Below are 25,962 nucleotides of genomic sequence, written 5' to 3'. Positions count from 1 at the left end.
ATTCTGAGAGGGACAACTTGGCGTTTTACGCACGCCTGACAAAAGACCCGAGTTGGCACACGTTGTGAATCGCAACCATAACAATGTAAGTCTGCCGCGGGTCAGTGTGTGGTTGTGTTGAAAGGTGGCTGAGCCCAGAATATTTCCTCCTCTGGCCCATTGTTGTGGCACACTTTCGATACTGGGGATGTCTCTTCTGTGTTGTGGAGGGAGGGAGGTGGGGGAGAGAAACGGGGCTCCCATCAATAGTCCCTCCTGTGCTGCTTGAAGGAGGCCATTCTGGTGATTTAGGAGCAGAGGGGGCGAGGGAGTGGAAGAGGTGGGGGGAGGGGGGGGGGGGGGGGGGGGGGTTTTTGTGTGTGGAAAAGAGACGCAGTTTGGGTGCGGGGCGGGCAGAGAGAGAGAGAGAGAGACTGGAGAGGCGACAGAACAGAGCGCACGAAGCAGGGAGCGCGCACACACACACACACACACACACACAGACTCCCTCCTCTTTCTCTCGCTCACTCACTCACTCTCACAAACAGACTGGGAGAAAGCTGCGTCTTTTCTTCGCCGGGACATACACTCTCATTCACAGGCGCGCACACTCACGGGGAGACGTGCAACAGATCTGTCTACAAGGATAACGCCACAGTTCTGCTTTTTGTGTGCAATTATTTTCCAAAAAGAAGGACCGTTAACTAACACAGCCTATTTATCTATCTATTTATTTATTTATTTATTTTTTTATCTATTTTGCGGAGTTTTCTTTGCGACCGTGAGCAGCAGCAGCAGCGGAGGATTTAACATGCCAGACGTCTGAGAAGACATCTATTCCCTCTCTCCCCCTAGGATTCCCCCCCCCTCTGTGGAAGCAATCACCACAGTGTGCGCACAGAAGATGAGGGCAAAAATGATCCAAACCAAAGGAAATATATTCTCTTTGGCACCATTCAAACTACTGCTTTTGGTCGCGCTTGTGCACGGCGCAACCGGTAAGACTTTGAAATATAAAGTTTACGAGGAGCAGAAAGTGGGCACGGTTATTGCACGGTTAAAGGAAGATGTAGCCGGGGTTTTGTCCAAACTGCCGAGTTCCCTGACCTTTCGGTTCCGCGCTATGCAGCGGGGGAGTACGCCGTTCCTGTCTGTCCGAGAGGAGGACGGGGAGATCAGCATTGGCACCAAAATCGACCGCGAGAAGCTTTGCGAGAAAAACTCCAACTGCTCGATTGAATTCGACGTGGTCACACTCCCGACGGAGTACCTGCAGCTGTTCCATGTGGAGGTGGAAGTGCTGGACATAAACGACAACTCGCCGCACTTCTCCCGCGCCATCGTACCCATCGAGATCTCCGAGAGCGCATCCGTGGGGACGCGCGTCCCGCTGGACGGCGCCATGGACGCGGACGTCGGGGAAAACTCCCTGCACACATATTCCCTAACGCCCAATAACTTCTTCAAGATCGACGTAAGGACCCGGACGGACGGGGCCAAGTACGCAGAGCTGGTGGTGATGAGGGACTTGGACCGGGAGGTGCAGTCCAGCTACCAGCTGCAGCTCACGGCCTCGGATAACGGCGTGCCCCCAAAGTCTGGCTCCACTTTGCTCAAGATCAGCATCTCGGATTCCAACGACAACAGCCCAGCCTTTGATGAGCAGGCTTATATCATCAATTTGCTGGAAAATTCCCCCCTAGGGACTCTGATCATTGATTTAAACGCCACAGATCCGGACGAGGGCACTAATGGGAAAATAGTATACTCTTTCAGCAGTCACGTCTCGCCAAAGATCTTGGAAACATTTAAGATAAACCCAGAAAATGGCCACATTACTCTTATTAAAAAAGTGGACTTTGAAACCACTGCCTCCTATGAGCTGGATGTTCAGGCCCACGACTTGGGCCCTAATTCCATTCCTGGGCTTTGCAAAATTGTGGTGAAGGTGGCGGATGTAAACGACAACAAACCTGAGATAAACATCAACCTGATGACGCCTGGCAAAGAGGAAGTGGCGTACATTTCAGAGGGCGCCCCAGTGGACACCTTCATAGCTCTGGTACGTGTGGACGACATTGACGCGGGGCTCAATGGCGAGGTGGTGTGCAGGCTGCATGGCCACGGTCACTTCAGACTCCAGAAGACCTACGAGAAGAACTACATGATCCTCACCAATGTCTCGCTGGACAGGGAGAAGAGGTCAGAGTACAGTCTGACGGTCATAGCCGAGGACAGGGGCTCCCCCAGCCTCTCCACCATCAAACACTTCACCGTCCAGGTGCTGGACGAAAACGACAATCCTCCATCTTTCGAAAAGAGCCGCTACGAGGTCTTCAAATCCGAGAACAACTCTCCCGGAGCCTACCTGATGACCGTGGTGGCCTCCGATCCAGACCTGGGCACCAATGGCCAGGTCACCTACACCGTCCTAGATGCTCTGGTGCAGGGGAGCCCCATCTCCACCTACGTCACCATTGACCCTTCCAATGGCGCCATCTACGCCTTACGCAGCTTCGACCATGAAGACGTCAGCCGGATCGCCTTCACCGTGCAGGCACGCGACGGGGGAAACCCTGTGCTGACGACCAACACCACCGTCCTGCTGACTGTTCTGGATGAAAACGACAACGCGCCCATCATTCACTCCCCGTCCCTCCGAAACCACACCGCCGAGCTGCCGGTGTGGAAGTACGCATCGCCCGGTCAGCTAATCACCGCGCTCAAAGTCACAGACCGCGACGCCGGCGCCAATGGAGAAGTGAGCTGCGCCATCGTCGGTGGCAATGAGGACGGTCTGTTTGTGATGGACGCCCGGCGATGTGAGCTCAGGACCAACGCCAGCCTGGTGCAGGCTCCACGGGACGTGATGGAGATCAGGGTGGAAGTGCAGGACAGGGGCACCATTCGGTTGCTCACAGGTGCCCTCTTCAGGCTCTCCCTGCAGGAGAATATGGACATCCTCCCCCCTCTCTACCCCACCGGCTCCAGCCAGGCGCCGCTGGATCTCTCCCTCATCGTCATCATCTCTCTGGGCGCTGTTTGCGCTCTGCTGCTCATCGTCATGGTGTTGTTTGCCACCGCCCGCTGCAACCGCGAAAAGAAAGACCCCAGACACAACTACAACTGTCGCGTGGCGGAGAACAGCTACCAGAACCACCCCAAGAAGCCCGCCAGGCAGATCCACAAGGCAGATATCACCCTGGTCCCAACCGTCAATGGGACTCTGCCGGTGCGGGCCCACCCGCGCTCCCCCTCAGCCTCCCCTACACCTGAGAGGGGCACCCTAGGGAGCAGGCAGAGCCATCACAGCCGCCAGTCGCTCAACAGCCTGGTCACCATCTCCTCCAATCATGTGCCGGAGAACTTTGCACTAGAGCTGGCCCACGCCACCCCGCCTGTAGAGGTGAGACAATTCAGTTTCTGTCATTGATTTCAAAACCTAGATGCTCTGTCATCATGATTGCTGTTTGTGCATAAACATTCAGCTCTATGTGTTTTACGAATCAATAATGCACCAAAAGATAATCCACTTGCAATATTTGTATCCAAAATCATATTCTATGAACTTTGTGTGTCTGTTATTCAGTATTTGTTCCAGATTGATCAGATTGAACATATTCTGTTACCCTCAGCTGTTTGTGTCATGTTTTTGTTGATCATCACATTCAGGAGCAAGTCACAATTGTCATGCCCCATCCCTCACCCTTCCCCTCGTCCCCACAATGCCCCCCCCAAAAAAAAACATTGTCTTGTGGCCTTGCTTGTTTGACTCCATTCATTTTCCCCTCTTCATTTTTTCCTTTTTCCTTTTTTTTTGTTTTTTTTTTGTTTTGTTTGTTTCTTTTGGGATTGTAGCAAGTCTCACAGCTTCTGTCCATGCTCCATCAGGGCCAGTACCAGCCACGACCAAGCTTCAGAGGCAACAAATACACCCGGAGCTACAGGTAACGCACACACTCAACAATGCTTTCAAAGCCTTTATTGTCAGAAATTGGTAGAAGTAAGGTCAAAATAAAGTGATACTCATACTCATATTGTACACCTCTACAATATCATTTCCACATGATTTTGTATGTTGTCAGTACTTTCACATAGTCTCTTAAATCCATATCCAGTAGCATTTTGGTTTAGTGTCAAACTGTATGCTCCACAACTTCACATTTGCATAATTTTATGTAAAACCTCTCCTGCAGAGCACTCTCTGCCTCTCTGGGCACCTTATTATCTATCAGTAGCATGGCATTCCCTTAACTATTTCATAATAGTATTGTCAATGATAGGGCTGGGTACCGAATTCAATAAATTTTAGGCAGCGACCGAATTGCCTCTAAAGTATCGAGTATTGAAAAATGCCTCGTCATTCAATACCCAATTTCAATACCTAAGGAGTAAATCTCATCAGCGTCAGTGAGCCAATAAGCATGCAGCATGCTTCTACCAAGATCTAATAATGATGGTGATTGGCTGCCTAACGTTACACGTCGTAGAGACACGCAAGAAGAACGCTACGATACACAGAGACGGCTGATAGGAGCAGAAAAATACATAAAAAGATTTGTGCCGTAATGTTGTTATTTATTTTTGTTTTAGAACATTGGTATCAAAAAAAGTATCGTTTAGGAACTGTTATCAAAGTCACGGTATTGGTATCGCTACCGGTATCGACATTTTCGAACGATACCCAGCCCTTGTCAATGACCAGCCAGTCCTCTATGAGGAAGGTATCAAATGTTCTGTCTGTCTCTGTGTGCAGATATGCCCTGAATGAGATGGATAAGTTCAGTCTGAAGGACAGCGGCCGTGGAGACAGTGAGGCAGGGGACAGCGACTACGAGCCTGGCAGGGAGTCACCCTTGGACCGGCTCCTTGGTGAGGGCTTTACTGAGATATATGCCCCTGATGGCCAGCACAGAACGCATGCAGGTACACCCCTGGCCAACCATCCAGCATACCCCACAAACCCTCCCTTCATATCCTATCCCCAACCCCTTTCTGTCCTTTCTGGGATTAGCATAGTTGTCAATCCCAACTTCAGTCTTTCATCAGTTTTTACAATGCATCCGTTCATAAAATCCTTATGTCGTGCTGTGGGTTCAGGGCTGCAACTAACGATTGATTATTTTCATTGTCGATTAGTCTATCGATTATTTTCTTGATTGTTCGATTAGTTGTTTGGTCTCTAAAATGTCAGAAAGTGGTGAAAAATGTGGATCAATGTTTCCCAAATTCCAATATCACGTTCTCAAATGTCTTGTTTTGTCCACAACTCAAAGATATTCAGTTTACTGTCACAGATGAGAGAAGCTGGAATCAGATCAATTTTATAAAAAAATTACTCAAACCGATTGACAGCGTGCAGTTCTGTGTAGGTTTAAAAAACAACCATACACTGTATTCAATAAATTTAACAGGAACATTTTGAGAGTTGAAGGAAAATTATTAAATCTGCTAAATAATGTACTTTGTCAAGTAGTTAATTAATGGATTGCTTTATAAAAGTCATAAAATAGTGAAAAATGCCCATGATGGGTTTCCAGATCCCAAGATGATGTCTCTAACAGTTCCAAACCCAAAGATATTCAGTTTACGTTCATGTAGAGATGGAGAAAATCAGAAAAACCTGACATTTTAGAGGCTGGAACCAGCAAATGTTGGGTATTTTTACTTCAGCTGTTGCCGATTAATTTTCTGTTGATTGACAAACTGAGTAATCAACTAATCACTCAGCTCCAAAAGATTTACAATAACCATGATATATCTATTCAATGTAATAAATGATTCCATCCATTTTACAAGATGGTCAATAAGTATAGATCCTCTACTCTGAGCAAACACTGGCCCACCATGTCTTTTTTGAATCTTTGAAAATGGCGTAGCAACTCCATCTAGAGGTTGTGGCACATTTCTTCCACTGTCATATATTGATGTCTTCAATACATTTTTAATAAAAGGATCAAACATATAGTTTTGAATTATACATCTTAAAGGATATGTTTCTAATTTTTTAAGATTTTCTTAATACGATACTCAATTGAAATACATAAACAATGATAAGAGTTATTGGTTGCTGCAATCATTCTTCCATCCTTTATGGCACAGTCCCAACGTAAGGGACATGGGACAACATCCACAGTCCTCATTCTGTGCAAAAAGGCATTCCAAAGTTCAGGCAAAGGTTCAGCAGTCTGAGTTACACAAATCAGGTGGATATCTACCAAAGTTACAGCCTTTTGAAACTGGGACTGCTCTAGCAGTGTTTCAGTGTCCCTGGAGATATAGACGGGGTCTTGTACAAAAATAAATTCAATTTGGAAGATGCCTACTTGATATTGATTCTGAAGCCTTACATTAGCTACAGCTGAACTTAAGAAGACATTTTACACAGAGCGAGGACTATGGATTTGACTATGGACTATGTTTCAACGCCATTTTCCCCCGATTCCGATACCTGAACCTGTGTATCGGCCGAAACAAATTACTAATATGTGTGTAAAAAAAAAAAAGTAGGGGGTCCCTGATCCGTCTCTCTCAGTTAAGTGGTCTTTGGCTTAAAAAACGTTGAAGACCCTTGCCATAGAACTTTCTTTTATTATTATTATCGAGGTTGACAGGCAACAGTAAAAACAACCTAAATAAACTACTTGAAAGTACATTTTTTTTGCAGGGCTACAGTAAATTTGTATCTGAGGCATTTTCCAATACTGGTATCGGAACAACTCTAGATTAAGTCCCCCAAGCGGAGACAAGCTTGGAAGTGAACACTTCAGGGCCAGTAACCGATAACTCAATGTACCTATGAGCAAATTAGTAATGTATTAAGATGGACTTGAATGATTCTAAGTTTATCTTTCAATTATTTATTGTTTAAGATGATTATTTTGGGCATTAGAACAGTTGTAGACAGGACAGAGAGGGGAAAGACATGCAGCAAAGGGCCACAGGTCGGATTAAAACCCTGGTCCTTGGTACATGGGGCACACGCTCTACCAGGTGAGCTACCAGGGTGTCCCATTATGTTTAAATTTCTGTAAAATCACTTGTGGAGCTCCCTCCATAAACCTGAAAACAGAATGCAAAAACAGGATGCCATACACAAATCCAATTGACCAAGTGACAAGGCTATTGCTGGGACCATACAAACATTGTGACACATAAACACGCCACAACAGGTTGAGAAATCCATAGCAAAAATGCCATACTTCACTCTGCTTGTTAGCATAACACTGTTTGAGCTATGTCGGCATGCCTTTTTCGTTCTGCATTACAAGTGGTTGCATGTGCATCGGCCTTGGAGGTTTGTGAATGATACTGAACGTACTCAACCACAGAGTTTCACCTCACTGTCGCGAAGTTCTTGAGCTATCTCTCCAGATAGCTCAACTGATCCTCCTTTGCAGCCACCATCAGCCACCCATCTCTTCTCCCTACTGTCTCACTGCATGCAGTTTCCCTCCTCTCCACAGTTAGCAGTTAACAAGGAAGAACTTTGAACACTCGTTGAACATTGATTGACCCTACCGACTTCGAAATATTCTACCCACCTAGCAAACACTCGGTCACACCCTCTAAAAGTCTCTCAGCCTGTCGCAAACGTCACCCAGGTTGCAAGCTGCCGCAGCTGGTTTTATCGCACCATCGCTCTCTTCCCAGAGCTCCCGTTTCTATCCAGCCAGCTTCCCACACAGCCATCACTCGACACTGCATTTGAGCTACATCCCAATTAAAGTTGAGCCAGACGGGCAGACAATCTCTTCACTAACACCTTCTCCCTCCCTCCCTTCCTTCGTAGCTCTGCTCGTTAGTCACTCTCCTACTTTCCCACATTCAAGCCTTCACTTTCAGCCGTCCAAACCGAAGCCCTTATGCTCCTCCGATGAAAAGGAGGCATTTAATTGCCATGTGACGAATAGTTGCTATGGAGTCGGCGCCGAGTTGCGCTCGTGATTAAGCCCTGAAGAGCATAATTACATCTCAAAGCTCACCTTTCTCCTTCTGTACGTTCAACCCGCCTCCCGCCCCCGTGTCCAGTGCAGCATGGATGATTTCCAGCAGCGTTTAGTCGGTGCCCTGTCATTATGGCTGGAAATGGTAGCCCTCCCTGCACAAGGGAAGAATGAGGTAGAAAGTCTTTGTTTGTAGCCCAATCTAGATGCAGAAGATGGTATACAGTATAGCACTAGGCAATGTAACTCCAGGCTTCAAATGCTTTAAGAAAACATTACATTTATCTAAGGAATTAAAAGATATGTATGAGAGCATCTCTGCTCCTTATTTAGCTTTTTTTTCTTTTTGCCGAAATGATATGACTCCTTGGGAAATACACTTATTTGCTTTTTTTTAGAGGGTCAGGATGTGGTTAGCCTAGTTTAGCATAAACACTGGAAGCAGGGGGGAACTGCAACCCTAACTCTTTAAGTTCAAAAATAGAGAGAGAGACCTAAAGCAAAAGCTGTGCTCACTGACCGAATCTGTCCACCCATGCTATATATCCAGGCCAGACAGTTGTTTGTCAAGAATGACAGATGGCTGTTTGAAAAAGAAAATGTCTGTCTGATCAAACAAACAAGATATAACATGCTAATTAGGGAACTTTACAAGTTACTTTAATCACTATAGACAAGCCAAGCTATTTTCCTTTCTGTCCGAATGCTAAGCTAGGCTAACCACTCAAATTCCGTACTACACACGCAGACATTAAAGTTATATAAAATAAATAAAGTGAACTAGCTTATTTGAACAATTCATTTTATAAAAATAGGACTGGACGCGCTCAACTCACATAGACACTTGGAAAAGTTTGAAGGCTGGGAGCTGGATCCTAAATGTGGATAATCATAGATGAAGTTACTGGGATGGCACTCCAACTTAATGCTTTTTATTGCCACACGACGTACAATAGGGTGTGCACAGGCAAATACAAACAATACTCCACACACAGGTGGGTTTAATTATACACAACCAATACTACACAGGTGGAGTTAATTATCCTTAGCTAGCGCATCAATCCCAATGGAGGGAGCCGCAACCTATCCAGATCAGGGTTAGTAAAACACACACGATACACCAAAGACGTAAATAAGCAGTAAAAAAATTATTTTGGTACCTGAAACGGAATGAATCTAAAGTCTTCAAGAAAAACCGAAACTACACTACCAGGTTAAAAAAAAACATAAAAAAAAAAAAATTATTTCAGTTTTTATTTTTAGACAGAACACACTTAACATTGGCTCTCCAGGAGATGGCGCTATGCTTATGATTACTTCCTATCAGACACTAAAGTAGTGCAAAAATTAAACATTAAACATCCTGGCTATTCCCACAGTGCTCCAACTATCTATTTTGTCTGTAAATGTAGCTACATACTTCTACATACTACAATTCATTTTACAAATCTGAGCGTATTTGTACACTTTATAGCAGGTCTGACCGAAAAACCCTTAACCCACTGTACTTCCTTTTTTTGTATTTAAAGACAGAATAGCAACACACTTTTTTGAAATTGAGGACATTTTTAAGACCAAAAGAAATATACAAGGTCTCCTTGGTCTATGGTCCTTTGCCAGTGTCCCAAATAGAAGTGGGCGTCTCATCCACAGACGCTGATGTAAAGAAGTCAGAGCGCTGAGAACAGTTTGCCCATGATCACATTGATTAAAAAATATTCTCACTGTCGAGATCGATAACTGCCTATTCTTTTTGCATTGCCGGTAGGAGGGAAAGAAGGCAGGAAGTGCACATGAAGGCTACTTTTTATTTTCCTTCTAAGGGGTTGAATGAGAACCAACTGTATATATCAAAGTCAGTTTACGGCTTCTGAGGAGTAGCCTTCGACTCAGCCTGTGTAATATGTTGTATAATATCTTGTGTGGATAATATCCATTCTTTGTCTTCCAAAATCGCTCCAACTTTACGGAACTACCATTCTAAATCTTTGGAACGTCCCTTTGAATATGTCCTCACATTGTAGTGCTCAGTGTAGTCTAAGGCTACATTAACATTGCTACGTTTTTGTTTAAAAAACGAATATCTTCTGCTACGTTTCCCCCTCTCATTCCCCCTGCTCTGGCGTTTCCGAGCCTCTAAACAGAGGCATTTGGAAACACTTCTGACCCGTTTTGTTTTGGAATCTGCGGGGTTGTGTTGCAGTCTCAACGGCCGCTAACGGAGAGACCTTTGGCAACACCGACGCTAACACCATCGTTTCTCCGCCTGATTGGGTCTTATTGGTCACAACGTCTCGTTCTCTGAGACTGAACTACTAACGTTACCATGGTAACTACCAGCAACGGGCTACCTCCTTTTTATGCCTATTATACGAGAATGTTGATGAGATATGAGGTTTGGGCGTGTTAGTTTAAACAGAGATTAGTTCTTCTACTGGAGCTAAAAACACTTGTGTGCACGGAGATCGCTTTTGGCTCAAAACTCCGCTTAAAAACCAAAACGTAGCAATGTAAATGTAGCCTAAATCTCACTGCCAACACTTATTGGGTTTCCCCCTGCTCAGTGGATAACTGCTCCCTCCCATTGCTTCTTATCAGGGATAACATTTGCTTAAGAAAAGCTCTGAAGTAAACAAAGACAGTATGGGCAGTGAGCCTTCCAGTCTATAGTTCTGAATAAAACTAGTCTGATAATTTATTGGCAAGGGAATCAGTCAGTAAATCAGCTGAATTGACACTACAGTCAGACAGACGGGCTGGCTTTCAGTTAATGTTTGCCTGACATGTTCTTTCTTTCATTTTTACACACAAATCAGTTGGGTTAAATCTTTCATTTTCACCCTTTCATCAGCAGAGCACCCAATCTGCCGCTGCCCCCGCACTGTTTTTTTCCCCTTTCAGTGCACCCAAATGTACTTTTCATCTGCTCTAAGATGTATTATAAATGTTCCTTTCATGTTAATGAGGGGATAATGAAGTCCCTCAATAGCAGGACTCAAAAGCGCTGCACTCCTTTAATGAAGGCTTTAAGTTGGAATATTTGATTCGTCTAATTTATTCTTCAGAGATTTTCTATTTGAAGATTTAATATTGAAAAGAGCGACTTGAAAGGGAAAAATGCAGGGCTTTTAGAGGAGGAGTTATTTTGAATGGGTAATAGGCATTGATCGGCCTCGCTGAAATTGTCTCTCTGTGGTAAATACATTGGAAGGTACTGTAGCAGGCGGTGCTCCTGCAGAGAGCCTTTCAGACTAATTAGGGGAAGATTTCAACTGTGTTTCCAGTGACAGCACGGCACAAACACCTGAGGAGAGGCAGGCAAATATTAGCTGGATGGCAAAAGACTAAAAAGACAGCAATCATCTTTGCAGCTCTTTGATTTTGTGATCAGATTTGTGGTTGTTTTAGTTCCAACATGAAAAAAAATGTACATACACATAAAATTCTGACATCCCTGAGTGTTATCTGCAAGATACAGCTAATATAAACACTATGCTGTATGTGACCACTCAGTTAGATATAATGTGCATAATGACCAAATGCTTTACGTTCAAAGCGTCAACTTTTTAAGAAAACAGCCTTGTTTTAAGGATTGACAAAACATTTGAAACATTATTAATGGGCTTTTAAAGGATTTTTTTTAGCCTAAGCAATGGGGAGAATTTCATAAGCCCATAAAATAGAATTAAATCCTTCAGTTTGTCTGAAAACTTAGAAATCACCAAATATGGAGGTCCACTGTTTTCACGGGACTGCAGTCAATGCAGCTGAAACAATTAGGCAATTAATGGTTTCAGTTGATTAATCAACCAATGGTGACAAACATTCTCTGATTCTAGTTGGATTTTGTGCTTTTAACTGCATCACAGCTCGGTATTTGTGATTTCTTATGAGTATTTCTGTCTTGTCTTGCAGCTATGAGGCTCTGCACGGAAGAGTGTCGTGTCCTGGGTCACTCAGATCAGTGCTGGATGCCCCCCCTGGCCTCCCCAGCCTCGTCCTCCGACTACCGCAGCAACCTCTACATCCCTGGAGAAGAAGGCCGCCAAGCAACTGACCTCTCCCAGGAAAAGACCCCGCAGCCGTGCACCGACGCCGGCCCTGCCCGGAACCAGAGCTTCTCCACCTTCGGCAAGGACCTGGGGGGTGAGGACGGTGGAGACGAGGAGGAGCGAGTGGACGCTGGGGGCGAGGCCAGGGACGAAGACTTGTGCGGGACCACGTCATTGCTGTCAGAGATGAGCAGTGTGTTCCAGCGTTTGCTACCCCAGGGTCTGGACTCGTACGTCCAGGTCAACGAGAACCAGAAGGGGACTAGTCTCAGCGGGGTGGTGGTACCCATGACTGGATCATTGGATCGCAGGAGGGGCCATCTCCCTGGCAAGCCCAATCCCTCCGTCCACCAGCAGGGCGTGGCAGCCTGGGCCGCCAACACCCACTTCCAGAACCCGGGCAGCAGCATCGGCCCATCTGGCCACCACCAGGGAGGCAGCTACCACACCCTGAAACCCAGCACCAAGCTTGGCTCCCAGAGCAGCAGCCACAAGGGCTTGCAGGCACCCAAAAACAGCCCCCAGAACAGCGGCCACACCTCCAAACCCCACAGCAGCCCCCTTCTCACGGCACTGGTCAGCCCCACTCTGGTGCAGCCATCCCCCGCGCCTGTGCCAGTGCCGGTGGCGCTCCCCGGGCCCTCCTCCAAGTGGCTGCCAGCCATGGAGGAGATCCCGGAGAACTACGAGGAGGACGATTTTGACTCTGTGCTCAGCCACTTTCAGGGCAAACGCAGCGACAGCCGACACGAGCTGGTGGACGCCAGCGAGCTGGTGGCCGAGATCAACAAACTCTTACAGGATGTCCGGCAGAGCTAGACTTCCTGTTTCGTATCCTCTTTAATTTATTCACCACCCCACTGACTGTTTCCTTTACTTGCCAATAAAAAGTAAGGATATATGGGTGGCAAAGAGAAAGATGGGGAAAGTGAAGACAAAAAACAAGACCTGCAATTGTCGTTAAAGTTGCATTTCTAATGTAATAATTGTGTTTTGTGAATGCTAAATATCCAAAAAAATTGTTTGTAATTGCTGGTTCGGTACACAATGTACACTATGTGACTGTATTTATCTTTGTATTTTAAAAATACATTTGTATACTTATATTTATAAAAAAAGTGTATATAAACTTAACATAAAAGTCTATTTTTTATATTTTGAATGCATGTTGAGTAAAAACAACGTTGAATCAAGACTTTGACATGCGATCGACATTCTACATATTTAAATTGTCTTTTGTATTGTGATTCTTTTTTATTTGTCACTATGATATGTATACATGAATATATCAGTGAATTAATGGACACGTGTCTTTGTGGATTATTGTGGGGATGGGGACAGTACACAAATAAAAATAATACACCAATATTATTCCGGTGTCTGTGGTTTATATTTGAGTTCTCTTGTGGTACTGGGAGCTTCTATAGTATTTTATGTGTCGTATAACCAAGAAAGTGTTATGTGTATGATCTCACATGAACATGACTTCACTCTAAAAGGAGTTGAAGTGCAAAACAATAATGTTTTGTATTGCAACACCATTATTTATGCAAATTAGCACATACTGTATTTTATTAGACAATGCCTCATTTGCATAATTAAACATAAAAGTTCACAAAACTTGTAATGCAAAACAATTATTGTCTTAATTTAAAGTAATCAACTGGGGAAGTTTCATGTTGATATCTGTTAGTTAAAATATTTTCCAGATTCACCTGTGGTGTCTCCCGTTAAGCTTTAGTGCATAACTTTTTGATATTAATGAACGTCCGTTACATTCATGCCATTGCCAAATGAGTTGCTACAAAGCTAATTAAGATCAGCTCCACACAACTCTCTCTGTATTTCTCAGTATGGCTATGTTCAGAAGATTGTGTTGTCGTCGACTTTTGCGCGCTGAAGCTCAAGTGAAGATAATTACCTCTTCTGAAGAGTCCATCATGTTTTTTTAATCCTCTGTGTCCTCCTTGGCTACTAGCAACTGTGTGGAGGGGGGGGGGGGGGGGGGGTGCGCTGTCACGGAAGGCTTGTATCATGTGGATGCACCAACAGTTTTGTTGTCATTACTTAGAATTCCTCATAGGGGCAGCAGAAACTATGCACTATAGCTTTAACAATTCTGATTCCAATTCCGATTCTTCCTTTTGATTCTGGTTCTTACCGATTCCGATTCTTTGAGGGGTGGAGTTGAAATGGGTCCCATGCTCATTTCACAGATAAGAGGACATTTTTATTTTGAGTCAATAGTGATTTACAGTTTTACTGGGCTTTTTCAGCCACACTTTTTCAGCCACGCTCTAGAGCGCCGCTTACCGTGCTCCAAGGCTGCAACACAACAAGCACCTGGCCGCTACGGAAACCAAAACTTGCACATGTTACATTTGGAACCGATGTATGGATTTGAAACTAAATTTTCCAAACGATTCCAATAAAGAAACGATTCCATTGGAATCGTAATTTTTTAAACGATTCCAAGTTGGATCCGGTTCTCGATGCCCAATCCTATTCATCAGGCATCAAACTCATAATATGTAACCACATGTGATAGTAGAACAAAAGGCTGCAACAACCTCCAAAAAGGAGTCAAACATGAAGATAGAAAATAGAGGCTGCATGCATATAAATGGACTGGTTTGTCAACTACTGCTTACAATCTCAATGAAGTATGAAGTGAAATAATACACAACACATCAGGTCCATGTAAAAGATTTCAAGTAACTAGTCATCAAATCGACATATCAGGCCAATATTTCAATGCATTACCAATGAAGACAATGTCTTGGATAGGGGAAGAATGAATTAACTTGCATGTGCAGTTATGCAACATTTAGGCAATTTACGGATTATTCAGAAAACCAATCAATAACAATTTAGATAATCATTTCATTGTGTCAGTAATGTATCAAAAATGAACATATTTCGAAAATGTGAATGATTCTCTGGTTCTGGTTTCTCAAATATCTGTATTTGCTGCTTGTCTCTGTTTTATATAATTGTAAATTGAATATTTATGGGTTTTGGACTAGACATTTGATGATGTCACATTGGGCTCTAGGAATTTTTTTTAAACCGTTTTGTTTTTACATTTAATAGACTAATCAATGAATCAATTAACTGAACAAATAGCTATATAACTGAACACAGTCATTAGCTGCAGCCCAAGTCTTGTTTATCATACATTGTGATGTCCTATAGCAGAGATCTTCAAAAGGGGGTCCGGGACCCCTAGGGGGTCCTCAGAGTTACTGCAGGGGGACTTCCAAATTATTGTTAATTCTTTTGAAAGTTTTTTTCAAAAATTAAAATGTCTTAACATGAATCCAACCTATTATTATAAGCAAATATAAATCTGTCTTTTTGTTAAAAAACACACTAATGTAAGGTAAGGTAGTCATCCACAGATACAGTTATTCCTAAATATCTAACGTTACTGTGCAACATTTAACAATAAAACAGTTTTATTTTAATAGCTTTGTATTCTTTGCACTAGGCCCAGTTTAATATGCAACTTAATTTTATACAATATATGCAGTACGGGGTCCCTGATCCGTCTCTCTCTCAGTTCAGGGGTCCTTGGCTTAAAAAACTTTGAAGACCCCTGCTCTATATCATGAAGCTCGAAAAGACTGTAAAGTCTATGAACACACTGTGAATGAACAGAACATGGCAGGTCACCCTTCACTAAACTTCTCACAAGTCTTCATCTCCACATCAGCAAATTTGGGTTCTTGTCAGTGTTTGCAATTTGTGCAACACGCTCCTGCTCATACGCGGACGCTTTGAAGCATTTCCACAAACACTAAATGACCTGATATAACCAGGATTGTTGTCTCAGCCCGGAAGAACACAGAGAGCTCCGCATTCTGTCAGCAATCTCAGAGCCACTTGAATTCACAAAAACAAAAGGATCATAACTTGGATGTGCGGTGGCTGATGGGAGAAAGTTGCTGTGGAAGCAGACGGAAATAGCTGCTGTGGAGAGAGACAGGGAGTTGCATGGAGGGGGTTGGATTAGATGGAGTCACCGCCCTCCTCTGTTGCCTTAACAGCTAGATGATGGGCGACACCTAGAGGCTCACCATGTGCACTGTAAACCCAGCACCCAGCTCCTACCACCCACATCACTACTACCACTGGTTGCCCTTGAAGTTGGTAGATTCACAAACATCCAAGAAGATAAAAGGGTTGTGCGAACTACACTGTTAGAACAGTCAGTAGATATATGGGAAAATATACTTTGTGGATTAACAGAAATGTCTGTTAAAGGTACAGAGGATATACTTTAAATTTTGAGAATTCTGTCTGTAAATTGAACAAGAAAAGGTACTGGTAATTTGTTTATTCTACGGATTGTTTTCTTACAGTGTATGTGAATTAGGAGAAGTTGAGAATGAATCCCATTGTGTTTTCTATGGTCCTTATTATGATGAGTTAGGAGCACCTATCTTATCATGAAATGTCTGTTCAAAATCCTGAAAAGTTTTGGTGTACTGATGACGACAAAATGGAGTGGTTGTTTAAATTAACTGTACATAAGTTGGCGGCCTTTGTCTCTAAAGCATGGGAAAAACGACAAGGTTTATTTGTTTAATATATGTCATTTTTCTTGCTATTCTGGTATCTGGTACCCTTGCTGTTAATAATGATGTATTGTAAGCCTATGTGGGCTGGGCATTTTTTTCTTTTATGCATGACAACAGTGTTGGAACGTAACCAAGTACATTTACTCAAGTACTTTTACTTTTAATATGTTAACTACATTTTCCTGATGACACATACTTTTACTTAAGTAACATTTCCAATGCAGGACTTTTACTTGTAACAGTGTTTTTGCAGTGAGGTATTAGTAATTTTACTTAAGTATAGGATCTGAATACGTCTTCCACCGCTGCATGACACAATAATTAAATAATGATTCATTCATTCATTCATTCACCAATACAAGCAGCACCAACGCTGCTATGGAACCAGAGAGTAGCAGGAGCAGACAACCAGACAGAGCCCCCTGGAGGAGAAACCACCACCCTGCAGCTTTCTGGGAAACAGCCTGCAGGGAATAAATCCAGGCCACTCTCAGCAGCTGAGGATCAACACACCCAGGGCATTACTGTCCATCCCACCGGGTCAACATCACAAAATGTATAACCTAAAAAAAAAATTAAAAAAATCAAACTAAAAATAGAACAGAATACAAAATAAATAAATAGATAGATAAACTACAATTTATTGTCCCTCCAGGACAGGAGCATTGCCTTTGTCTCGCCAATAAAGCCTATAAACATAACATAATAAAAAGATATAATAAAAATATAATAAAAAGAATAAAAAGAATGAACACATCACAAATCATCAACAACACAGCTAATTTTGTGCAAAGGTTGCAGCAAATTATTGGAACTATTTTTCTACAAAGTATTATTTAAACATGTATACACTGTTTATATGTATATATATATATATATACTATATTGCATATACAACCTACCTCAGATATATAAGCAAGCCTGTTATATTAATAATCCTTAATTTTTTCCAGCACCATTTGCACTTTTGCATTGCCCTATTGTCTTACTGTTTACAATCCTCATAGAGCTGTGTGTTTACATGTGTGTATATGTATTTGTATGTGTATGTAACCCACTCCCTCTGCATGTCTGCCACCTGGAGATACCCCTCGGCACTGCTGCGGTACACTGCGTTGTGTTGTGTTAGATTTTAGGGGTGAAGTGCGGAGAGAAGGGGGCACGGGATGCCGGGTTGAAGATTGTGGCTGAGACGGTCGGGTTTTATTTTCACAGAGAAGGCTGGTTTCATCATCCCTTAACGGAGTACATACAGTTTTTTTTCAACAATCTAATGTAAAAAATAACAGTGTAAAATAAATAGTTCTGCAAAGCTAAATTAAACATAGCACTCTAAAAAGAATAGATTTGCAACATAAAAAGGAATTATTAAATAAACTATCAACTACCATTTTAAATGCTGCTTCATCACTCAGCTAATGTTAATTATGAGTTCCCCCAGCCTGCCTATGGTCCCCCAGTGGCTAGAAATGGCGATAGGTGTAAACCGAGCCCTGGGTATCCTGCTCTGCCTTTGAGAAAATGAAAGCTCAGATGGGCTGATCTGGAATCTTCCCTTTATGTCGTCATAAGGGGAGGTTACCTCCCCTTTCTCTGCTTTGCCCGCCACCCACAGCTGCCCAGAGAATTTAGCCTACCAATGAGGAAATAGAGCTACAATTGTGGCCGCAAGCTGGTCAAGGCCACACCCCCACCCTCCACCTTGACCCACCTCTCTCCTCCCACACCCATCGCTATGGGCGGGCCATAGGGGTCCGGGCCCGCCCCCAAAAATGCTTGTGCCCCCCCACTTGAGGCACAGATCTCTTAAAAAAATTACTTTCATTTTAATTTTATGTTATCATAGTTGCTAAGTTTGTGTTGCATTAATGTTGCATTCTTTATCATTAAAACATTAAAAAATATAAAGAAACAATGGTGTGATTTTGTTTGATTGAGGGGAATCTACACTGCAACAGCCTGTCACGGCCTTACTAAAAAGAAAGTTAGGCTACGCACATGACGTAGCCTACATCAGTGTAGCCGCTCAACAGTTACCGTGCATTTTTAAAAGCTGAATGAGTTTTCGCTGGCTTACTTGCTTCAGTTCGTCAGGGATATCCGTAAGTGGTTGAAAAGTCCGAGTGGAAAGATACTTTGATGGGGAGGTTCTGCTCGTAGAAACGCCGCCTCCCGCTGTACTGACAGGAGGGACTGGAGAGAGGACAGCGCTGCCTCCACTCAAAGTCAAAAGGTTCAAAGTCTCTGTGCGTGTGTATGTATGTGCGTGCGTGTGTGTGTGTGTGTCTCATGGCAATGCATATTCCTCTGTTGACTGCTTTAAAATGCAATGTTTGAGAGATGCTTCTGGTGTTACATCTAATATGTTGTATAGTCAAGTGTTTTATGGATATTCATAACATTGCTTCTATGTAATGTGATGTGGGCTATAGGCTACCTGGTCATATTGCTGTTGGTTATGTTTAACTTGATGATTACGTGCTGCGCGAATAGAGTATACGATTATTATAAATATATGTACTGTAGGCTAATAATAACTGTGCCCTCCCATGCATTTCATATGCCCCCCTTAAGACTGAGGTCTGGCGACGGGTCTGTCTCCTCCTCATTAGCATTTAAAGCTACAGACACAGAAATGGCACATCCTAAGGAAAGCTCATTGTGGGACTGGTTCTAGTGGCTGTAATTCTGCACCAAGGCGAAATTTTGGGAAATAGACATCAGATACAGTATTAGGGGACCACTAAGGCCTATATAAAAGCATCCAAAAAGCAGCATGTCATAGGACCTTTAATGGAGTACATACAGTTTTAAACAAGCATGGCGACCTACACAGACCAAGTGTAAACTACAGTGTCTCGTAATGTAGAAAGAAAGCGAAAATTGCTGAACTTCATCTGTTATAGGAATGGCAGTGCCGCCTACTCAAGGCTACTACTATCTTACACGTATATGGATACATTAACTTTTTTATATGCAACTTATATCTATACATAGTATCAAACTGTTTATGTTCGCCTTGTTCAGCTTTGTTTTTAGTCATATGTCTATTACTTTGAACCTTGAAAGCAACAAAAAGCCAGAGTTAAATTCCCTGTATGTGTTCACACTTTCTTGGCCATTAAAGCTGATTCTGATTGAAATCACCCGGGCATGGGAATATTTTATATTGATTACACATGGTAAAACAGATCCCTTACACTGTACATATCTTTTGGTGTTCCATAACATTGTCCAGACGGCATTGTGTTAAATTCAGATTGGAGGGAGTGTTCAACAGTCAACAATAATAGATAAACATATTATACAGATGCCTTCTGTTGGCGACCAACAGTTTTTACTTGCCACAGTCAAGTTACCATACTGTACACACTTCTTAAACACAAGAATGCTCTGCAATAAAACAGCGAGTGAGAGCGTAGACTGAATACGTAAGTAGCCTAAAAATATACATTTAGACTGATCACTGCTCTTAAGTGAAACCGTCATAATCATACCATTGAAGGAGTTAGGCTACTAATCATTGGCACAAATTAAATTTCCATGAAGATCAATTACAACCACTAATCCACAATGCTAAAATAGCATGCGCAAATCTCTCTTTCTCTCGGTCTCTGACTGTCTCTCTCTGTCTCGCCATAATATACATTTCCTGAGTAACATATAAACGTCCACTGCTCACTTTTAAGTGTACAACAGTTTGTTTGTGCAAATGACAAGTAACTCTTTCAATGGTTTCAGTTAAGAGCAGTGGTTCATAAATGTATATTTCGGTATTTTTTTCTGTTTTATTACAGCAGCCGAGTTTCCTTCTTGACATATTATACGCTTTGCTTCCTCGTGTATATGGAGATAAGAAGAAAGACGCTGAAGAAATTGGACTCTGAAATCTAGAAACTCTAACGGGAATGAATTCATTCTTCCCCAGCAAAATAAAAGATCAAACACATTGAGGTGTCCTCTCCCTGTTGTTTCATGAATGTACAGTAGCCTACACTATATAGTTACTGGGCCAGTGATCTAAGACTATAATTTGGGAGGACTGTACAATTATGATATGTTTTTATAATTGCACAATCCTTCCAAATTATAATCCCAGTTCACTGGACAGAACATAAATTGTGTGTAAAGAATGCCAAATAAAATGCACATGGAAGATAAACAAACACGGTCCTTTATTGTTAAAGAATACATAAAGGGGCGCCTGGGTAGTTTACCTGGTTGAGCATGTGCCCCATGTACAGAGGCTCATTCGTTGCCTTAGCGGCCGCACGTTCAATTCCATCCTGCAGCCTTTTACTTCATGTCATTGCCCTCTCTCTCCCCTTTCATATCTTAATATGTCCTATCAAATAATGTCCTAAAATGCCCCCCCCCCCCAAAAAAAAAACAAAACAAACAAACATAAAAAAGCAATAAATCAACTAAAATAATTACCGAAGTATTGGTCTCTGACCAGTCTGCCATTGTTGCCAATTATAGAAACACACGTGTATAGCACTTTATATATTGCTCTTATGACTTCATTAAAAACACATTTGCAACTTCATCAGCCATTTCTAATCATCTCAACAACTGCCATAATATATTTACCGAACTTCTAACAACAAGGGGTGCCCTGGTAGCTTTCCATACAGCAGCCGCCGGGTTCAACTCTGACCCGCGGCCCTTTTCTGCATGCCCCCCCATTTCCTGTTTACATTACATTACAAAATGAAATGTAATTTACAGCTGTCCTATCAATTAAAGACAAAGCCCAAAAAATAACCTTAAAAAATCCAAAAAGACAGTCCTAATAAACATAATATAAGAGTAACAATGACTGTGACATGAATTATTCTAATAAAGAATGGTCACAATGTTAAAATAATAACAGTACCGAACTGAACAGAAATATGTACCTGTGGTATTTTAATGCAGGCTAATACTAACAAGGCAAAATCCATCGGAGTGACTGCTGAGTGAACAGAAAGGGGGGCACCAGGATGAATCAAGCCTGGCTGTATAGCTGCACAGAATAAATCTCCATGGTAAATTGCTTTCATGAAACCGAGTCAAGGCTAAAATCATCCAGGATAACTGGGAAATCCCGGCTTAATCCGCCATCTAGGTTTTGTGAAATAGCCCTCAGCTTTAACTTAACCACCAACAAAAAGTTGTTTACATGATGTTGTGTAAATAGGGTGTTAAAATACCATTCATCATTCTAGACTGCTCTTTAGCCTTTATATCTCTTAAATTATTTTACAACCACCGCAAAGCCCATGAAATCCTGAAATCCTCAAAGAAGATGTACTTCCTGCAGCAGCTGAAGAAGTTCAACCTGTCAAAGACTATGATGGTGCACTTCTACACTACCATCAAGTCCATTCTCAGCTGCTCCATCACCATCTGGTACGCTGCTGCCACTGCTAAGGACAAGGGCAGAGTGCGGCGTATCAGCTGCTCTACTGAGAAGGTGATTGGCTGCAATCTGCCGTCTCTCCGGGACCTGTAGGCCTCCAGGACGCTGAGGCTGGCAGGGAAGATTGTAGCTGATCCCTCTCCCCCTAGTGTTTGAACCTTTTAGTGGTGGAATGTAACTAAGCACATTTACTCAAGTACTGTGCTTAAGTACAATGGTTGAGGTACTTGTACTTTACTTGAGTCTTTTCTTTTCATGCCACTTTCTACTTCTACTCCGCTACATTTCAGAGAGAAATATTGTACTTTTTACTCCACTACATTTATCTGACAGCTTTAGTTACTAGTTACTTTACAAAATAAGGTGTTTGCACACAGAACACATGTAGATTATAAAATGTGATGTTTTATTATAAAAGAAACTAGCCAACAATGTAACGGCCTACAAGTCCAGCTGAATTGATTAAACTATTAAACACACAACTGTTTGGATCTTTTCCACTTTCTAAAATGGGAGGATGTTTCTGCATTGAGTACATTTACTCTTTTTTTTACTTTAAGTACATTTTCCTGATGATACTTACATACTTTTACTTAAGTAACATTTTCAATGCAGGACTTTTACTTACTTAGAGTATTTTTACAGTGTGGTATTAGTACTTTTACTTAAGCTTCTTCCATCACTGGAGCCTTTCCCCCTCTGACAGGAGGCTGCGGTCCATCAGGACCAAAACCTCACAACATAAAAACAGCTTCCTCCCATCTGCAGTCAGCCTCACCAACAAGGCCCCGGACCCCCACTGACACTGACTCTTAAAGCTATAGTGCGTAGTTTCTGTCTCCCCCATGAGGAATTCTAAGTAATGACAACAAAACTGTCTGTGCGTCCACATGATACAAGCCTTCCGTGATCGCGGACAGCTCCCCCCTCCTCCACGCAGTTGCTAGTAGCCAAGGAGGACACGGAGGATTAAAAAAACATGATGGACTCTTCAGAAGAGGTAATTATCTTCACTTGAGTTTCTGCGTGGGAAAGTCGCCAGACGCCACAATCTTCTGAACATAGCCATACTGAGAAATACAGAGAGAGTTATGTGGAGCTGATAGTCTAAATTAGCTTTGTAGCAACTCATTTGGCAATGGCTTGAATGTAACGGACGTTCATTAATATCAAAAAGTTACGCACTAAAGCTTTGTTTTTTTCCATGTAGGGTAACTACTGTGGCATTAATCTCATTCTGATTCTGATATCCACGGGGAGAGAAAAAGCGGAAAGACAAGACACACGTTTCCTTGATAGAACGTCATGCATAATCAGACTGTACTAAACTATAATGCTGTAATGTGGTAAGGTATGGTGGGGAGCAGCTACAGCGTCTGTCTCTAAACATTACAGCCTTGATCTGGTGAAGTTATTGTTGCTGAAGTCACCATGAGTCGTGATCAAAACGGACAGAAATACCACTGGCATGCATTGTGTGGTGATCGCCGATGATCAATTCTGCACAGGCCTGGCTCATCTCAAACCAGCCCATTGATCTACATTATAGCCCCATAATTCAATGCAGAAAAACAGCTGAATGAGCAAAAATGAATGACTGTATATGATCAGAATGCCAATTTTGCATGTAGGCATTCGTATGGTAGGGACACTGGTAAGTGAACTTGTTTTTGCTGTTATATTTCAGTAATAGAAAAAAGACAAGCTACCAAAATTGCCAGTTGGTCAGAATGTAGTACGGTGACGTACCGGATGTGGGCACAGGTGGGTAAAGTAAAGTCGTGGTTCGATCCCTGGCCCTGGAGTTCCATGTCCAAGTGTCCTTGGGCAAGACACTGAACCCCAAATTTCTCCCGATGCTGCGCCATCGGAGTGTAAATGTGTGTGAATGTTTATCTAATGAGCAGATTGGCACCTTGTATGGCAGCCTCGGACACCAGTGTAAGAATGTCTATGAATGGTGAATGGTTCCTGTACTATAACTATGTTAAAGCGCTAGTACAGATGCCCTGAGTGACAGCAGGAATAAAACCACCAATGTTCCTTTTGTCATGGATACACTGAAACACAGTATGTGTGTATGTTTCTCAAACATACACACATACTGTACATACTGTATACATGTGTTGTTGTGTGTGTCAGCGCCAGTGTTCATGCAGAATGTGAGATTTAATGCAGTGCCGTTGAGGGTGCGTGTGCATACGGTATGTATCATGGGTGTGTATGCTGCCATTATCAGTTTAGTATCGATTGGTTCAACAACCAATGGCAGCAGCAACCATCTAATTGATTAAGGCCATTCATCTTGTTGAGATGCTGAAGCACTCATTTTGGACACATTGATTTTTGTCTTTTCTCCTCTGGTGGCAGCGGGATATGCTTTCTGCACACAACTTCTGTATAGTGACAGCACTAAACCAATTCCTCATCCTACCACTGTCCTCATTACATATATTTAGCTGACGCTTTTATCCAAAGTGACTTACAATAAGTGCATTCAACCATGTGGGTACAACCCAAAAAGTGCAAGAATCATGCGAGTACATGAACTTCATCAAATATGCTGAACTACTTCAAGTGCTACATTTAGAGACAATAGAAAATAGAGAAATTGTTTTTTTTTATTAAGTTTATTTTATGGGCCAAGGTGCAGTCTGAACAGATGAGTTTTGGCTGGAGGGCCAGTGCCTCCTTTGGTTTTGTCAAAAGTCAGGTTGATTTGCGTGAGCAGGAATCAACTTTGAGATTTAACCTGTGAAAGGGTGTACACCCTCCATCGCTCGCCAAGCAGACGCTCACTGGAGTGTGGTGGCTGTTCTGTTCGCTTGCTGCTTAGTTCTATACACGCAGTTGCCATTCTTTGCCTCTCCCTCCCTATGCAATGCATTCTCATGAATATTGTACGAAAATGTATGCACACCAAAATGTAAGATATCATAAGAAACTATGAGACTGCCGACTACGAGCTCTATGACGCCGAGCAGTAGTTTCTAGTTGTTTAGCAGCTGGAACACATCGGGCGCGTAAGCGTCGCATATAGCAGTGTAGCGCAGCTATTTTTATTTCGGCACCCATGTTATCCAATCTGTCCGTTCACACCGGGTGCGTAGCGTCTGCGTCGGCCCGCGCGCTGCAGCAATAGTTTCAGCGTCTCCTCTATTTCTTACATGAGACGCGAGCGAATGTGTCAAGCCAGGCAGGTAGTCACATACAGGAAGACCACAGTGCAGCTGGATAATTTACAAAAATAAAACACATTCAAAATAAAACACAGAGGTTTAAGGTGATTTTGGCTGTCTTGACTTCTCACAGCGAGACATGCGATCAGGCACATGGAAAGACAGACCTACGGAGCGACACACACACACACACACTACCACTACAGAACTTCTTGACTCGGCTACAGACCTCCGTCACAGCTCGGTGGTATCAGCGGCAGTTAGTAGATGTGTTTAGCCGCTACAGAGCTGTGCAAAGCCGGCTACAGTGCTCTGCAGGGTGCTCCGCATGGTGCTCCATCGTATCAGCGGTAGTTGGTGGTTCAGTTACCCGAGAATAGGTGACTTTGAGCCGGGTACAGAGCACCGCGAGCTGCCGGTCGTTTCAGTCATTTATTACATTTAAGTTTAGGGGTCAAAAAGTGAGCGTTATGCGGCGATGAAAGTTTAGGCACCAAAATGACTAGATAAGTTTAGGAAAAAGATTGTGGTTTGGATTTAAAAATCATAAGGAACAGGCATTTACTGGGTGAAAGTCTTTTGTTTTCCCCGAGAAGCAAATTCCGCTCTCTGGCATAATGTAAAAGTCCTGTGTTTTATAACACACCCATTCACCCCGACCTCCTCTGTACGCAGCCAGCCGCGTTCTTATGCAGCAGCAGTCATTGGGGTGCATACAGCAAAAAAACGTGGAATGAAACTTTTCATATCTTCTTGAACATATGGTTCATGAGAACAAGCTGCCCTATGTCTTGTTTCTCGATCGCAGCTACCTGTACA

The 25,962-nt window shown here is 42.9% G+C and overlaps 1 protein-coding gene across 4 annotated transcripts; it reads left to right on the top strand.

Moving 5' to 3' along the window:
- Positions 1-477: 477 nt before the first annotated feature.
- Positions 478-13,348, top strand: pcdh18b (protocadherin 18b). Of its 4 annotated transcripts, none has more exons than XM_035999692.1 (4): positions 478-3,385; positions 3,838-3,926; positions 4,736-4,851; positions 11,841-13,348. In XM_035999692.1, exons 1-4 carry the CDS (start codon positions 884-886, stop codon positions 12,794-12,796), a joined length of 3,663 nt encoding a protein of 1,220 aa, XP_035855585.1. In that variant the 5' UTR covers positions 478-883; the 3' UTR covers positions 12,797-13,348. The 4 variants fall into 4 exon arrangements, with proteins under 4 accessions (XP_035855585.1, XP_035855614.1, XP_035855560.1 ...); XM_035999721.1 differs by having other exon boundaries at positions 479-3,385; positions 3,871-3,926; XM_035999667.1 differs by having other exon boundaries at positions 479-3,385; positions 3,871-3,926; positions 4,736-4,905.
- Positions 13,349-25,962: the final 12,614 nt, after the last annotated feature.

The sequence above is a fragment of the Sander lucioperca genome, chromosome 1, assembly GCF_008315115.2.
Source record: "Sander lucioperca isolate FBNREF2018 chromosome 1, SLUC_FBN_1.2, whole genome shotgun sequence".
In the NCBI taxonomy this organism is placed as follows: domain Eukaryota; kingdom Metazoa; phylum Chordata; class Actinopteri; order Perciformes; family Percidae; genus Sander; species Sander lucioperca.
This window is presented reverse-complemented; position numbering and strand designations above follow the sequence as displayed.